General features: G+C 43.9%; 1 protein-coding gene across 1 annotated transcript in view; it reads right to left on the bottom strand.

The window, feature by feature from the left end:
- Positions 1–10,000, bottom strand: part of Eprs1 (glutamyl-prolyl-tRNA synthetase 1) — a 67,178-nt gene extending 57,178 nt beyond the window's left edge. Inside the window, 4 exon segments of the mRNA XM_050148164.1 lie at positions 157–313; positions 2,633–2,732; positions 5,776–5,860; positions 9,816–10,000. Of these exon segments, the coding sequence (XP_050004121.1) occupies positions 157–313; positions 2,633–2,732; positions 5,776–5,860; positions 9,816–9,861 (388 nt within the window). The 5' untranslated portion in view covers positions 9,862–10,000.
- Between the last annotated feature and the right edge of the window lie 7,280 nt (positions 10,001–17,280).

Below are 17,280 nucleotides of genomic sequence, written 5' to 3'. Positions count from 1 at the left end.
GGTGCACATCTTTAATTCCAGCACAGTAGAGGCAGTGAGTTCTAGGTCAACTGGGTCTACAGCCAGCCAGGGTTATACAGTGAAACCCTGTCTTGAAAAACTGGAAAACAACAACCCTAAAAACCCCAGTATTTTAAGAGGGCTTATTGATATTACCTTTTAGGGCGGCCCAAACACATAGATCTGCCAAGGTCAAGGAGTTTCCAACGAGGTAGGTTCTCAAAGACAGGCAATGATTAAGCTCGTTAAGTGCAGAAGTCAGCGCAGCACATGAAGACAGCTTTGTAGCACTGAACTCCAACCAGTGATCAATCTGAGAACACAGAAAAGAATGTAGCCCAGAGTGCAGACTTCAAAACAAGATGACCACACAAAGAATGCTAGTTAATGGAGCAACAGACAAAACTTTTCTTAGCTGAAACTGTACAATTTATCATTACATGGTTCAGTTCTGGTTTTCTGGGCTCTAACAATGCCACTTACATAAATCCCAGCTCTGCAGTTATTTCCCTATGATTTCTTTTTTGTTCTTCTTTTCTTACCAGGTACATGGAGGGTCACATCAGGAAAGAACAAGAAAAATACTTGATAACTGACAGCTGGAGGGACTAATTAATCTGAAGCTACCTAGACAAATTAATGCAACTGAAATTTAAAAGTTAATCATTAAATTCATTTTATGCCCTGCATGTGGACTCATGGCTGTAACCCAGCAGGGCAAGAGGATCAAGCCTAGACATCAGCCTGGGCTGTAAGTGAGACCTTATTCAAAAATCCCAAAAAGAAAAGTTATTATTTATTTTTGAACTGTGAGATTCACAAGAATTAAGGTAGAACACACACAGGAGAAAACCACACCTACACAGTGGCACTGAAAGCTGATCCAACGTTGCTGTAATTAACCCTTAACTTAAGGAAGAAAATGAGTCCCCAAATATGTGTGTGTGACCCAGTGCAATCTCTTAATTTTTCTGACCTGCTGTCTTATCTGTAATATGAAAGGTGAATGGCATGAGCTAGACAGTAAAACCCAACTATGAAATCCTCGGAAACCAGGAAGGTGAAGATAGCATTAAATAACCCCAAAATACACTTAAGTTTAGAGGGAGACAGTGAACTTTAAGAGTTGAAGTTTGCTCCTTTGTGGTGCTGGGGATCCCCAAAGCTCCATGCATGCCAACATAAGCAGTCTACCCAAATTACACTTCCAGCTTATTTTTCTGAAAATAAACGTGCAGTGAAACCCTGTGTGTGTAACCGGGGGCGCTTGAAGTATATCCTTTCACCATTAACAACATGTGCAGCCCTTCCACTGAAAGAACCATCTGTTAAAGTTAGCATAGCATCCTTTAAGGGATCTTTTGCTACAACATTAGGAAAAATAAAGGAATATAGTTGTGCAAATTGCAGCAACGATCAGCTGGAAAAAGATTATTAATCTGGCCTTCGAATTGAGCAAACACTATTTTGAAATAACCCAATCAATTTATTGCTTAGTATAAGGAACATTGGTCATAGCTGGTTCTCTGCCAAAGTATCTCCTAGATTCCATCCTGCTCTTCTGTGCTAAGTAAGCTACTACTTTACAGTAAGGGTTTAATGCCTTAACTGGCAAAACGAGAAGGTGCAGCCACAGAAGCAGACTGTTTTGCTATCAAACTGCTGTAGGAGTAAGTAGTAAGTTTTGTAGGTAATATCACACTTGCCAAGGCTGGTCATAATTAATATAATATACTTGCTGTTTCTGTATAGCATACTCTACCTGCGTGAGTGCCTGTCTGGCAGCTTCTGCTAAGCTGTCTACGGGAATTTGGATCACTGTTCCCTTTAAGAATTTTACTTAGTGGCTCAAGGTCTCCTATAGGATATTTTAAATAAGGTTTTCGCCATTGTTTGTCTTATTGAAAGTTTGTAAACTATCTTTCTTTTAATCCAAATTGCAAGTCTGCCTAGCTGACAGGCTTAACGTGTTCATTTACATTTTCACAGACACTTGACTGGCCTGAAGCTGCAGTTTCCTTTTTGCAGCTTGGCTGTCAGGTCAGGCTAGGCTTGCAGCTGAAGCTGGGCTGCTCCGCCACTGTAGTGGCTCTGAGACTGCCAAGTGAGACCACAAGCTTAGGCTGATATAGCTACGCCAATTTTTACTATCCTTGCTTTTTTTCTTCTTTCAAATCTTGTAATCACAAAATTAGGAGAATTAATTGCTGAATCCTTCCTCTCCTCTGTTAAAAGCCATAGATTTCTCCATTACAGGCTCCTTGGCTTGTGGAGCATCTCCACTGCCCTGCTCTGGATGCTGACTGGGGAAGCTGTAGCTCTTTAAACTCTTCTGTCTCTTGCAATGGTGGACACAGCTGGAATACATTCAGGAGTCTGAGGCAGAAGATTCACAAGTTCTAGGGACACAGCAAGGTGACAGGCTAGCCTGGACTACGTAGAAAGACTGGGTCTCTGCTTTTAAAAGCAAGCCAACCAGGATCATTCCTTACCTTTAACCTATGGTTAAGTTCTGTTCAAACCCTCATGAGGACTAATGTCACTTGTCAATGCACAGTAGGACAAAACTATTCCCAAACACCAGAAAGCACAAGACAAAACATGTACAAGGAAAAAATTATTCCGGGCTTACCTCAGTGTGTTCCATCAGATTAGTACCATAGAGCCCAGATGTAGCTGCAACTCTAGCCAAGTAGCGCAGTATTGAATTTATGTCAGTGAACACCACACTCCTAGAATTTAAGCATTAAATATCACAGTTGCTTAAGAGTCATGAAGCAATGGGAAAAGGAAACTCTAAGATATCTACCATATTCTTTTCTACTGTATTTTGAATGTCATTGGCCCCCATAATCTCATAGGGAGTGGCACTATTAGGAGGTGCGGCTTGTTGGAGGACGTGTGTCACTGAGGGGGCAGGCTTTGAGATCTCTTTACTTCCTGTTGCCTCCATGATGTAGGACACTCCGCTGCTACTCTCCAGCACCATGCCTGCCTGCACACCACCATGTCAGCACCATGTTGATAATGGACTAAACCTCTGAAGTGTAAGTCGCCACCACAACTAAATGATGTCCCTTTTAAGAGCTGCTGTGGTCATGCTGTCTCTTCATAGCCAATAGAAACCTTAACTAAGACATCTACCATAGAAAAAATGAAAAGTACTCATTTATTCTTTTCTTTCATATTCCAATCTGTTATAAAATATCCACCTAAATTTAATTTACTTTAGAGCAGATTTTCTATGAAAATTATCCTTTAAGTTTTTATTATTTTATTGTTTTTAAATACTTTAATTTGTATTTTATACATTTAAGTCCAAATTTACTTTTAATAACATACATTCATTTTGAGTATAATAATCATGCCATAGGTCAGAGCACAACCTGTGGGAGCTGGTTCTCTCCTTCTAACACAGGGGTTCTAAGATTTGAACTTCATATCTCCACCTTGGCTAGTCACTTGATTTTTAGCCAATGAGCAACTCACAGGCTGCTTTGTTTTTTGTTTTTGTTTTTTTCAAGACAGGGTTTCTCTGTGTAGCTTTGGAGCCTGTCCTGGAACTAGCTCTTATAGACCAGGCTGGCCTCAAACTCATAGAGATCCGCCTGCCTCTGCCTCCTGAATAAAGTGTGCACCACCACCCGTGGTGAGGACTGCCGACCACCAAACCCTGAATTTCCTATAAACTTGTTTTCCTCTGCTCTGAGCCTGATGGCAGAGGAGTGATTTCAGGCTGCAGCTGAAAGATCCCGAGAGCTGGGGCATGGCCAGAGCACTATGCAAGCTGCCCCTGAACACAATAAACGGAGCATTCTTTTTTTTCTTTAAAGACTTACTTATTATGTATATAGTGTCCTGTCTGCACATACACCTGCACACTAGAAGAGGGTGCCAGGTCTCATTACAGATGGTTGTGAGCCACCATGTGGTTGCTGGGAACTGAACTCAGGACCTCTGGAAGACAACCAATGCTCTTAACCACTGAGCCATCTCTCCAGCCCTCAAAGGAAGCACTCTTAATTCAAGGATGACCCGTGTCTCTGTGTGTCTTTATGTGTTTAAAGTCTCAGGCCCTTTTCCCGGTTTGCAAACAGTCCCGTAGTGCAAGCTGTACACTACAGGCTTAGTACCGTAGTACACATAGAGTAGCACGGAAGTTACATGCCAGGCTTGCTTTGTTTTTTGAGATAGGCTCCCACATATCCTGGGAATAAGAGATAGCCTTGAACTCAAGATCTTCAGTCTAGACAGTACCTTACCACCATACTTACCCTCCACTTAGTAACAGTTTCTTACCAGAAACTTAATCAGTATCTATTTCTTATCTGTGGTGATAAAAATGTAATTGGGATTTAGAAGAGTAATTTAAAATAAAGAAGGCAAAAAAGCCAAGGATATACCACTATAAGAAACCTGGCCTTATCAACTTTCAAGAGAAGAAAGCACATCAAACCCTACCAAATGCTATCAAAGCCAGAGAGTGGTGTGCCCCTAAAGACAAGCTACTCAGAAACCTGAGCAGAACTGCTTGGATTCAGGAGTTCAAGGCCAGCCTGGGCAACATAGCCAAACCCAGTAGGTCAAAAAAAGGGGGGGGGGAACCAACAAAGCGAGTGAGAGAGCCTTATCACAACTGCTGGACAGAGTAATTCTTTACAGCCAGTGCATGCCTTTAGTCCCAGCACTTGGGAGGCAGAGGCAGGCAAATCTCCATGAGTTTGAGGCCAGACTGGTCTATAGAGTTCCAAGACATCCAGGGCTGTTACACAGAGAAACTCTGTCTCCAAAAACAAACAAAAAAAGAAAAAAATAATAATTCTTTAAGACACAAAACCATAAAGAAAAAGAGAAAATAATAGCAAGAAAATTTCAGAAGGTAGAAAAAAAACCTTCTAAGACCCAGAAAAACAGAATCTTTAGTGATAAAATTGAACAGTAAGCAGATTTAAATTTTTGAACATCAGAGAAAACTTGACTGGAGAGGGACGGCTGAAAGCCAGCTTAAGAATAATTTAGGAACACAGCCACCCACGTAGCTCTTCCCACTAGGCCATCCCTACTGCCCTACTCTAGAAGAGCACTACGCTGAGGCTCCTGCTCATCCCCTCTGCACCTGGACCACTGAGAGTTCAAGGTCAGTTGGGGTTACTGACCCACTCCATCTCATCCCCAAATAAATGAGGATTCCTTCTCTAACCAATAAAATATAGTCTTTGGATAATCTCATCAACCCAAGGAAGAAAGCAGTGGGGTTCTGACATCATGTTCACCAAATGATCAGCCGAGAGCATCACTGATGCAGCTCACGGTGACGGGACCGACCCTGAGACCATCAGTCTCCCTCTCAGATCAAAAGGGTCTCAGGGTCTAACCTGATATTTGAAAAAAGTCTTTATTTATTTTGTGGTGCTGAGGAAGGAACTAAGGCCCTCACACAAATATGAACACATTTACCACTTAGCTATATCCCAGCCCCAGTTTCCCCCTTTATCTTCAAGGACAGTGATCAGCCTGGCATGGTAGTACAGACCTATAATTTCAGCACTCAGAATGCTGAGCAAGGAGGACCTTTAGCCTAACAGGCATGCACTTACAGGAGCACATGAATGCACGTGCACACGCGCGTGCACACACATACACACACACACACACACACACGATGAAACATCTTTCTAGGAACAATCCACCTAACCAGCAAGTAAAATAATTCAGTTGAGCTGCACACATTTAAATGCTGTTCAGAACCGAAAGGACACACAAATAAGCACTTACTCAGAAACACGAAGAAGATTCTCTTTCCCTTCTTCCACAGAAATGCTGACATCACCTTTCACATGTTCCACTGCCAGCAGAGCTTCTAAAAATGACAGCATGAAAGATTTATTTCTCTTCAAAAACAAGGTAGTATTTATAACCCGAGTCACAGAACAATAAGGATAAATCAACAATACAACATTTAGTCCTATAAGGTGTGACACCGCTACCCCACACACAGTAAAATCTAACCTTGGGGTCTTAGAAAAGTATCAAATCAAAATCTGTTGTTAGTACAGCTCAATCGCTTGTAACTGTACCCGGCCTTCCAGCTAGTGACACTAAAATCATTCCTAGTGGCTTCTGTATTTGAATACTATATGCTATGCATTATGCTGAATGCTTGAGAGTCACACAACTTTAATCTCTTTACCAATGTCAAGAGGTGATACCCATTTACAGGAAGGAAGCTGAGGCTGGTGGAGGCTAATCGTCCAGCCCAGAGCGCTTCGCTAAACACAAAGGAGTCAGCATTTGAACATCCTTCAGGTGACTCAGATCTCAAATTCTATAACACCTTGTAACACTGTCTTTAGCACCTAACACACTGAGTGAAGCCATCAGTCTACCCTTTGTTTGGTTATTAAGATGGACAGCTGGCACAGATACTCGTTTCTCTGTAAATACTATGTTCCATGGAAGCAGGGCCCTAACAAGGAAAGCACAACAACCGTGCAAGTCTTCTTATAATAGAAAGCAAGTGTGCTGGTTTGTCTGTCTCGCTCTGTAGTTATGCTGACTGTGGTTTCCACGTTAGTGCCCGGTTGAAATTAGGTTGCCCTGGTCACAGTATTAAGAAATGGGATCTGTAGAGTCAAGCATGATGCCTGTATTCCCAGCACTCTGGAGGCAGGAACATCAGGAGTTCAAGACCATCCTAGGATAATACAAGATCATTTCTGAAACCTAAAGAACAAGACTGGAGACACAGCTCAGTAGCACAAGGCTTGCTGAGCATGCCCGAGGCCCTAGGTCAATAACCAGAAGAAAATTAAAAGGGAGTAGAGCCTTCTAGGAAAAGACTAAGACACTGAAGCAGGTTTTGTGCCACCTCAAGCACTCTCCCTTTCCTCAAGGATCTATGACGGCAAGACTACGAAAAGTGACCCACTGCTCTTGGATTGCCCATCACCCATAGTTGTGAGCCAGTAAATGTCTGCCCATTACAATTACCCTCTCTGTGGTACTCTCTTATAGTTGCACAAAGCCGACTAAGACAGCAAGGGATTTCTCAAAAGGTAACAAACTTCCAGGGGAATCCAAGTAAATACGATACATTTTTAGCACATCCATAATGGAACCCAGTCTAGCATATAAAAAGAATGAACTACTGTTACAGGCAACACAATTAGTCACAAAAGCACTATCCTGTCTATAAAAAGATATATATGGTATGAGTCAATGGATACGAAATCCTAAAAGCAAAAACAAAATAATAAAAATCAGGTCAGTGGCACTAGATGCCAGGGAGAGAGAGAATTTTCTATAATGGAAATATTTGACATTATGGAGGTTTATATACCACATGTCTGTACACATATACCATCGTATACTAAAATATACAACTAATATTGGTGAACTAAGATATACGCAAGTGCTAAATCTAATTATAAATACAAAATTAAATACTTCACATGTTATGAATTTAACGTGAGAAAAGTGCTGACACACATAAAAGAAAGCATTGAGCCGGAAGGTCACCCCCAGAGGCACATCTTAATAACCAAGTCAGGCAGGAAGCACCAATGGAAGTGTATGCAAAGAGAGGTGTGTGCACGGCTTCCAGCTCTGTCCATTAAAATGCCTTTGGTTGAAAGGGAAAGCTCTGCTTGGGGAAAACTGGCAGGCAGCATTTTAGGTGATCAAGACTGGAATGGGAAAATTAAATTCACACACCAACTGATGCGCTGCAATGCAGAACAGGAATACTTACGCCACCCTTGCCCGGGATGGAAGCATCTGACAACCCAATTAAGGGAAACTTAAGTAAGAGGTTTGTCATCTTCAGAAGTCAAAGCTATTAAAACCAAGGAAAGGCTAGTAAATCATTCCACGTTGAAAGAAACCGGGCAAACAGGACATAAAGAGAGTAACAAAGTATGGTCATCTTTAGTTGCTGGGTTCTGTTGGAACAATTAGCTTCACAATAATGGAGCTGGTGCATTAGGCAGCAGAATTCTATCCGTTCCTGTATGGTTAGGTAGAGAGATCAAGTGCATGTAGATGAAGATGAAGTATTCTGGGCTTAGAAGCATCAAATATGCTGTCTGATCTTAAGAAGGAGGGGGGGAAAGTTCTGTCCTATGCATGCATCTTTAAGCTTGAATGTACTTTAACACACACAAAAATTACATGTGAAAGACATAAAATCCTAAGAATTGGGGGCTGGAGAGATGGCTTAGTAGTTAAAAGACTGGCTGCTCTTCCAGAGAAGGTTCAATTCCAACACCCATATGGCAGCTCACAGCTGTCTGTAACTCCAGTTCCAGGGGACCCACTACCCTCACACAGAAATACATGCAGGCAAACACCAATGCACATACAAATAAAAGTAAATAAATCCGTTCTAAAAATCTTTATAATGCAATGTTTTTCCTACATATTTAATCTAATTAAATCTAATTAAATTCAGAGATAAATCTGATTGAATAAGTCATAAAAATTTTTAAGTGAAGAGAAAAAGATGTAACCAGAAAATAATCTATGTTCTCTAATTGGCCTAGAGTTCAAAATAAAAACAAAATTTAAAACTCTCTTTCAGAATACCACCAGAATGTGGTTCCAAGTTCTAAAGACACAGACCTAGGGGTTCCCAGCGATTTTCAAGGCAGTTAAAAACACAAAAAACAAAAACCCACAAACCAAAACAAACACTATAGTTTAGCTATGACCTAAACATCTAAAATGTGAAAGAACTCTCCTGTAGTCTCATTTGATTCTGGCAACCAGCACTGGATAGGTTCCTCCTTCCTTAGGATAAAACAAAACAAGGAACCTGTGAAGTTTCACTACAACCAGCAGTCAGGATTGAACGCAGGTCTCCAGGATTAAGGAACATGGAGGCCAACACTGGGGAGTGCGACAAACCTCAAGAATCAAATCCACTTCCAGAGCTCATGGATTTCTGTCAGGTTTGTGTAAAGGCGACGGAACTAATACGCTAAAATACTACCATTTAAAAACATCTCAAGTGATTGCTACATTCTATTTTTAGGGCTGGGGAATGTAACTCAGAAGAGTTACAAGCAGAGTGCCTGTCTACATACAAAGCTCCCTGCACATTAGTACATGAATGTCTTTTCATCCCGAGAGGCTCACACCGCTGTCAAAGTTGAGCATTTAAGAAATTTTATCAGCCTCCATATGGCCAATGGTATTTAAATGGCTGGGCTTCTAACATTAGGAAGTACTTCCGAGTCTACATCGCACACATCATGGTAAGATGATTTTGTGTAATTTCCCAAAGAAACAAAAAGACAGAAATCCTAAACTACAGAGCAATAGCGTTAGCCACTTTGAAAAATCAATTCCGAATGGAAAGTAAGATGACATTTACTGGGGGGGGGGGGGAGTAGTAAGCAGGCCGACAGCATCGGTCCGCGCGTTCCTGCGACTTTCCGCAGTTACTCCCAGCAACCAGCAGCAAGTGCTGACAGCAAAGTCTACCGTGCTCCCGTTCAGCTCGACAACGTGCGGGAAAGTGGGGCAAGTGAATCCAGAGCTCCCTTGAGAGGCGGCGGGGAAGGGATAGGAGGCTCTGTTTAAAAGGACGTGACAGGCAGTCGGGATTTTAGTTCCACTTCGAAAGCCGACGGAGCCTCGCGTCTCCCCGCCAGCGCTCTCGCCCGGGACGGCGGTGGGACTCGGGAGACGACACCCTGCGTGGACAGAGGCGGTCCCGGGGCGTGAGTCTCCCTCAGCGTGACCGCCGCCGCCGCCGCACCTGCCCGCACCCGACGGCTGATGCAACCCGCGCACGTCGGCGGCGCGGCCCTTACCCAGTGGAGGGTCTCCTGCGTTCACCGTGAGGCATAGCGCCGCCATCTCCAGGGGCTGCGGTTTTACTTGTCAGGCTGCCTTGCCGGCACACGAAACACCGGGTTGGACTGGAAGCAAAAGAGCTGCAACGTGGGCCGGCGCCCGAAGCCACCGCAGCCTTCGCCCCGCCCCCAGGCCCCGACCACTAGTGTCACCGCGTACGGCGCGCGCGTCATAAACAAGCGTCCACCGAAGCAGCTTTCGCTCCGCTCCACTCCCCCGCCACGACTGCAGGGGGCTGGGCGCGCTACTTTGTGCGTCATCACAGCGCACCCCACGCCGCTTTAACCTACGTTTAGTCGCGGGCCCGCGAGCGCGACCGTCACGGCAGGCGCTGCTGTTCGTCATCACTGTGCGCTGGCTCCACCTTGAACCGCAGGCTCCAGGGTCTTCCCGTCGCCCTTTGGCAGCGGGTCGGGATCCACGTGAGGTGCCACGCAGCTGATGAAAAGGAGGCGTACTTTACGACACTTCGTCAAGCGAGGGAAGCCGGGGAAAGAGATGAGGTTGTCCTGGGACGGTGTCGCATCTCCCAGACTGTTACTGATGGACTCTTGTGTACACCGAAGAGAAAGCCCTGGAAGAACATGCACAAAGTCGACGAGTTACAGTGAGGACAGAGGAGCTTCGGTTTCTTCTTTTTTCTCCAAAAGAAAATATTTTGTGGAATTACTTGGAAGCAGGGCGTGTGGTGCAAGGCTAATCCCAGCACCTAAGAGGCGGGGTAGAAAGAAAATTATGGGGATAAGGGAGAAAAAGGAGCCTCTCGTCGTTCTTGTCTTCCCTGAGAATCAATAATTCCCCCAGTTAACATCAGTAGTGAAGGCTCCAACATCGACAGTATTTCTTTAATATAGAATTATCTTCGAAATAAAATAATTAATAATAAATAAATAAAAATAAAAAAGAAGTATCTTCGAATAAGAATGTTAAACCAATCGGTGGTGGTGCACATCTTTAATCCCAGCACTCGGGAGGCAGAGGCAGGCAGATCTACAAGAACTAGTTCCAAGACAGGCTCCAAAATTATAGAGAAACCCTGTCTCGTTAAAAAAAAAAAAAAGCATTAACATACATGAAAACAAGCAAATGGTCAAACATCCTGAAGGGTTGTCTGTAAACCAGTAGTAGTAACCTGTAATCCTAGCACTTGGGTGTCTGAGGCCAGAGGATTGCCAGAAGTTCAGTTCAAGGTCATTTGAGCTATTCAATAAACAGTATTTAAGGAAAGAAGTGTGTTTAAAAAAAAAAAAAACTTGAGTTCTTTACGTATTTAAAAACAATGGTTAAGCCAAGTGTGTTGATTAAGACAGGAGATCTCAGGTTTCAAGCCAATCTGTCCTATACAGAACTTCCAGATTAACCCTTACAATAGACAGATTAGACATTAATTCTGCCTCAGATGATCAAACCAACAAAATTAACTACAGTAATGGTTAAAAGACTTACAAAGGGTTCCAAGAAATACTTCTGGGCTTGGAATTATGTCTAGTATCTCAAGGATAGAACCCTGAATAGATTTTCAGATGCAAAATCAAGACCATACTGCTGCCCTAATTTGTCTTGTTATGGAGTGTACTATGTAAACATTTTTAAGAATTTTCTAATTCACATTCTCTGTGATAGATGTGTTTGCCCAGGGCATTTTCCCAAGATTGAAGTTCAAGAGGCAGGACTGATTTGAGAAACCAGTACATATCTACCCTTACTTTCCAGTAACCTCAGCAATATGTCTGTATTTTCATTAGGGATACTTAAGCTTTTCATGCAACTATAGGGTAGTTATTTCTTTGGGTCCCTGCCTCTGGACCACTACCAAGATGGCTACATTTATAGACAACCGTTCTGCAGAGTCGGCAAGGTACCTATTACTCCAATGGAATGAAGGAGAACATGAGCCAGTACATTTAATGCCATTTGATCCCTTCTGGATTTATTTCTGCCTTTGACTCTCTCCCCTGCTCTGGAGTCAAACTCTTCTATAATTATCTTGGGAAAATTGGACCAAAGACAGGGACTTAGTAAATAAAATTACAGGATTCCATTATTTTGGACTAAGTTCCAGCATTAGATCCCAGTAGATCTGGTTCAAAATCAAAAGGGATCACTTCTGCTGAAGTTCCCTGTCACGTGCTAAAGGAAGCAGTTTATCCGACCTAAGAGATCAGAATTAGCTATCTGCCAAATTTCCCTAACAGACCATTTGGTTAGTCTGGTCCTTAGGTCTCCTTGATTTAATACTTACAAAAGACCCTTGAAATAACCTGATGCTAATTCATCACTTAACTTTCTACCATCGTGTTTTCACCCTCCAGAGTACTGGGATGACGGGATTGCAGAACACACAACTCTCATTGAAGACTCTCCCATGTAGTCCAGGCTCACCTGGACCCTGTGGTGCTGCTGACTCAGCCTCCAAGTGCTGTGACTACAGACCATGCTCAGCTTCATTTTGTTATTTTTAGAACCATAAAGAAGTACTTAGCCTACCCCAGCCTCAGTTTATAATACTTCCTCCTACTCATTTTACTATAGCCATAGTGGTTTGCTTTGTTTTCTTTCTCTTAGAGATGTGCCTGCTATTCCCACAAGAAACCTTAGCTTGTAGCATGGCTCAATTCCTTGCTCTTAACCTCAGATATCACTTTCCCAGAAAGATATACAACCTTCATTTAGATTCTAGAGAAAACTCCCTTCCACCCTTCCCACCTCACTTGCTTTCTACCACCTTCCAAATCAGTATTTCTTCCTCAGAACTTAACACAGTAAGGAATAACTTATAAAGAAACAGACTTCTGGCCAGTGCCATGGCCGCTGTTGAGTGGACAGGATCTGTACGAAGTGATTAACCTACAGTGAATGCTGCATTAATATTTGTTTGAGAACACATAGTCTTCTGGGGTAACATTAAATGTTTGAGCATGGATATAATATATAATCACAGCTGATGCTGGACAAGGAAGATGCCAGGACATTAAGAGCATCACATACCATGATAAGGAACCTAAAGTTTATTCTGAAGGCAAAAGCAAAACCAGGCAGACTTTGAATATGGGAGGCTTGGCTTTTTTAAAAAAAAAAAAAAAAGTTTTTTAAAAATTTATTTAACTTTATTTTATGTGCATTGGTACAAAGGTGTCCCACTCCCTGGAACTGGAGTTACAGTTGTGAACTGCCATGTAGAGCTGGAAATGAAATCCTGGTCCTCCAGGCATGGTGACACACACCTTTAATCCCAGCACTTGTGAGGTAGCGGCAGGCAAGGCCAGCCTGCTCTACAGAGCCAGTACCAGGACAACTAGGGCAACACAGAGAAGCCATCTTGGGGGGGGGGGAACAAAAACAAACAAACAAACCCTGGACCTCTGGAAGAGCAGCCAGAGCTATTTGCCTCTGAGCCATCTCTCCGGCCCCCAGACTTGAGTATTTTAAAAGTGCCTGGAGGTGTGATAGGTGGTCACAGTCAACTTGCAGACAGGCAGGGAGCAGTCAGGAAGCTCCTGCAGCGACTTAAACAAAAATGGGGTAAAAGTCTCTAAGTAAATGCAGGAAGATGGAGGACCTCCTCAACCCCACCAAGTATCTCTTTTGGATGAGTTGGGTTTTCATATCAGAGCCTGCAGAGAATGGGTTATGTCCCAGCAGTGAGGTGCCCCCCTTCCCCGGATCCCAGGGTCTGATGCATGCTAGGGAAACTACCACTCAACTACAGCCCCAGACCTTTGAAGTGTTACTTAGGGAGTGGCGCTGGAGAAATGGCTCAGAAGTTAAGAACAGTAGCTGCTCTCACTGAGAATTTGATTCCCAGAAACTATGTACATGGTAGCTCACAACCATCTGTACTTCAGTTCCAGGGTGTCTTAGTGAGGGTTTTCATGGCTGTGATAAAATACCATGACCAAAAGAAACTCGGTGGGTGGGCATGGAGAGGTTTAGTTTATCTTATCCTTCCAGGTAACGGACCATCACTGAGGGAAAGTCAGGACAGACACTCAAACAGAAACCTGGAGGCAAGAGCTGATGGCCATGGAGGGATGCTGTTTACTGGCTCACTCTGCAAGGCTCACTCTGCCTCCTTTCTTATCGCACCCAGGACCACAAGCTCAGGGGTGGCACTGCCTACAGTGACCTGTGCCCTTCCACATCAATCACTAATCAAGAAAATGCACCACAGGCTTGCCCACAAGCCAATTTTGGGGCATTTTCTCCATTGAGGGTCCCTCTTCCAAAATGATTTTAGCTTCTGTAAAATCGACATAAAACTAGCCAGCATGTGGGGGATCCAACACCCTCTTCTGGCCTCCACAGGCACGAGGTGCACATGCATGTGAACAGGCATACACACAAGCAAAACATCACCACACATAAAATTTTTAAAATTCAGAAATGAGCATTGCTCTTAGAGGTTACTTCAGGCAGCTCACAACTGCCTGAAACTCCAGCATCAGGGGCTCCAACACACTCTTTAGGTCTCCAAGGGTGTTTTACACATACGTGCAATCTCTCTCTCTCTCTCTCTCTCTCTCTCTCTCTCTTTCTAAATTAATTTTTATTTCTGTGCATGTGTATGTACACTCTCACACACAGGTAGCAAAAGAGGGTGTAAGAGGGCGTCCGATCTCCGGAGCCGGAGTCATAGGTGGCTGATCTTCGGAACTCGAGTCATAGGTGGTTGAGAATCACTTGTTGTATGCTGGAAACTGAACTCCAGTTGTTTGTAAGAGCAGCAAGTATACTTCATCACTGAACCATCTCTGTGGCCCCCGGATTTTTAAGTAAAGTTCAGTTTATTCCACTGTTCAGAGAATTCCATTCCAGCAAGAAAACAGAGTGCAACAGTGATTCCTAAATCAAGCGTGGGTTCTACTTGCTTCATCCAAAACCAGGAGTTTAATTAAGGGAATGGGCAGAGACCCAAACAGTAAAAAGGCAGGAGTGGGTGGTCTGGTGGAAGTTCCACCCCAGTCCCTGACACCCATATACCCAGTCTGGAGTGTTCTGGTGGAAGCTCTGCCCCAGTCCCTTTCCCTGATCTCTCTCCAAACCCTGCTGCATCTCAGAAAGCCCACCAAATGACAACCCCTCCTCCAGAGGTGCTCAAGACCACTCCCACAGGGTATTTAAACTGCCCTCCCAGAGACCAGCCAAGTGGTTTTCCCCATCTCTTTTCTGTGTGCTTTGCAAGGGGGCGGGCAGGGGCTAGAAAATTGTCTGGGAGCATTATATCCATTAAACCTGGGCTTTCTCTAATTTGGTTTGATTTGGGTTGCTGCATTAGTAAAGAGGCTTAGTGGGGTGTAGAAACTTTTCAGTGAGGATACAACTTAGCAGGTAGAGCATTGGCTTGCTATGTACAAGGCCCTGGGTTCAATTTTCAGAACTGGAAAAGTGAAAATCTATGTATGATGTCAGAATAGGACAATGTGTTCAGACTTTTCTGTTAAAGACTATAAGAGCCGGAGGCCAGGGGAATCAGAACCAGAGAAGGCCACTGTACTCAGGAGCTCCCAGCAGCTGTGATGGCCTCTTTAAGACCTGCACCAGATCAAACTGGTTACAATTCCAGCATGGCGGGATGGGGGCTCATAAGCCCCTGCCGTGTGAGCCCCCACCACTATCTGAGGAGCTACTGACAGCCAATAGCTTCTCGGGGAGTAAGAGCTAGTTTTCTTCAACAGTGTAGCCTCTAGCAGGCTGACCACGCCTCCAGGGGATGGCCACATACCAGAGAGTATTTGGGCTGTACAAGCTGGACTTGGTAGATTATTACAAAAAAAAGAGGGGGGTGATGACGACAAGAGGTTAGGAAGTGGTGAGAGGTGGGTGGATATGGGAGGAGTCACAGGAAGAGTGTATGTTTGTGGGAGGCAGTGGGGATTATGATCAAAACACAGCCTTTGCCTGAATGGGATTTCCAAACATTGCCGCGCACCGTGGCCCCGTCTGTGCTCTATGCACTAGAACTCAGTTGGCGAGCTTCCGGCAAGGGGCTGGAGGTTGAGAATACACATGCAGAGACAGACCTACACTCAGACCTTCCCACACTGGCACCAAAAAGCCCATTTTTAATAGCACCATGGAGGCTTAAATACACTGCAGTCAATGACCTATAGGTGAAAATCCCATCCTCTGATCCTCTAAGCTAGGCACAGCTTCTAGTAACTTCAATTAGAAGGCTCTAGACAGGGAAGAGCAGCTCAAGGCCAGGACTCAATTAGTCCCAACAAAACATTAATACAAACTTTACATTTAAAAATGACTTCTCGGCCGGGCGGTGGTGGCGCACGCCTTTAATCCCAGCACTCGGGAGGCAGAGGCAGGCGGATCTCTGGGAGTTCGAGACCAGCCTGGTCTACAAGAGCTAATTCCAGGACAGGCTCCAAAACCACAGAGAAACCCTGTCTCGAAAAAAAACAAAAACAAAAACAAAAAAAAAACCAAAAAAAAATGACTTCTCTGTTGCTGTAACAAGTGCCTGAAGGAAAGATTCCAAGGAGATGGGGTGGGGGCTGCTGGGAAGGCGGAACAGACTGAGCAGCTCACCTCAGGGCAGTCAGGCTGCAGGAGTAGAACCGGTGCACTTGATCCTTCCCCTTTCAGCCCATCTGGCCCCTGTGGAGATGGCGCCACCCACGCTCTTCCAGTTTAGGTCATCCTCTCTGGAAACCCTGTTTCCTGACCTAGTAGGGCTTCTCAGCCTAGTCAAGATGACAGTCAAGCTAATGCAGGTTACATTCTCTCAGTAGACGGAATAAAGGGATTGTCCAACCTTCCAATTATGCCTTTCCATGATAACAAGAGAATAAGCTAATCCCCACAGTATTGATAAGTTTTAAATATTTTTGAAAATAAAACTGTATGCCGTATGAAGATCTAGGAGTAAATAATTTATTTTAAAAGAAACTTTTCCCATAAATCTTATCAACATAAATAACATCATTATATGCATTCTCAGCTGGAGTCAGAAATTTTAAAAATTACTGTGAAAAACAAAACTGAAATTCTGGAACAATTTAAGATTCTAGGCCCTGGCTAGGGGGTGGTAGTGTACACACCTTTGATCCCAGCACTCAGAGGCAGAGGCAGGCGGATCTCCATGTAGGCAGCCTGGTGTACAGAGAGAGTTCCAGGACAACCAGGGCTACACAGAGAAACCCTGTCTCTTATAAGCAGGAATGTTGATTTACAAATGACCTAGACAGTCATTTGGAACTAATCCTTTTTCATTTCTCCACTTAATTAAAAACAGCAACACTTGAGCCAGGAGTGGTGGCACATGCCTTTAATTTCAGTACTCGGGAAGTAGAGCTGGAGTGATCTCTGAGTCTGAGGCCAGCCTGGTCTACAGAGCGAGTTCCAGGACAGCCAGGACACAGAGAAACCCTGTCTCAAAAAATAAAAGGAAAAACAAAACCAAGCAAACAA

This window comes from Alexandromys fortis, unplaced genomic scaffold (assembly GCF_014885135.2).
Source record: "Alexandromys fortis isolate MF-2015 unplaced genomic scaffold, M_Fortis_MF-2015_v1.1 scaffold_62, whole genome shotgun sequence".
Taxonomy (NCBI): Eukaryota; Metazoa; Chordata; class Mammalia; order Rodentia; family Cricetidae; genus Alexandromys; species Alexandromys fortis.
Note: the sequence above shows the minus strand (reverse complement) of the source record. Positions and strands in the feature narration are given on the sequence as shown.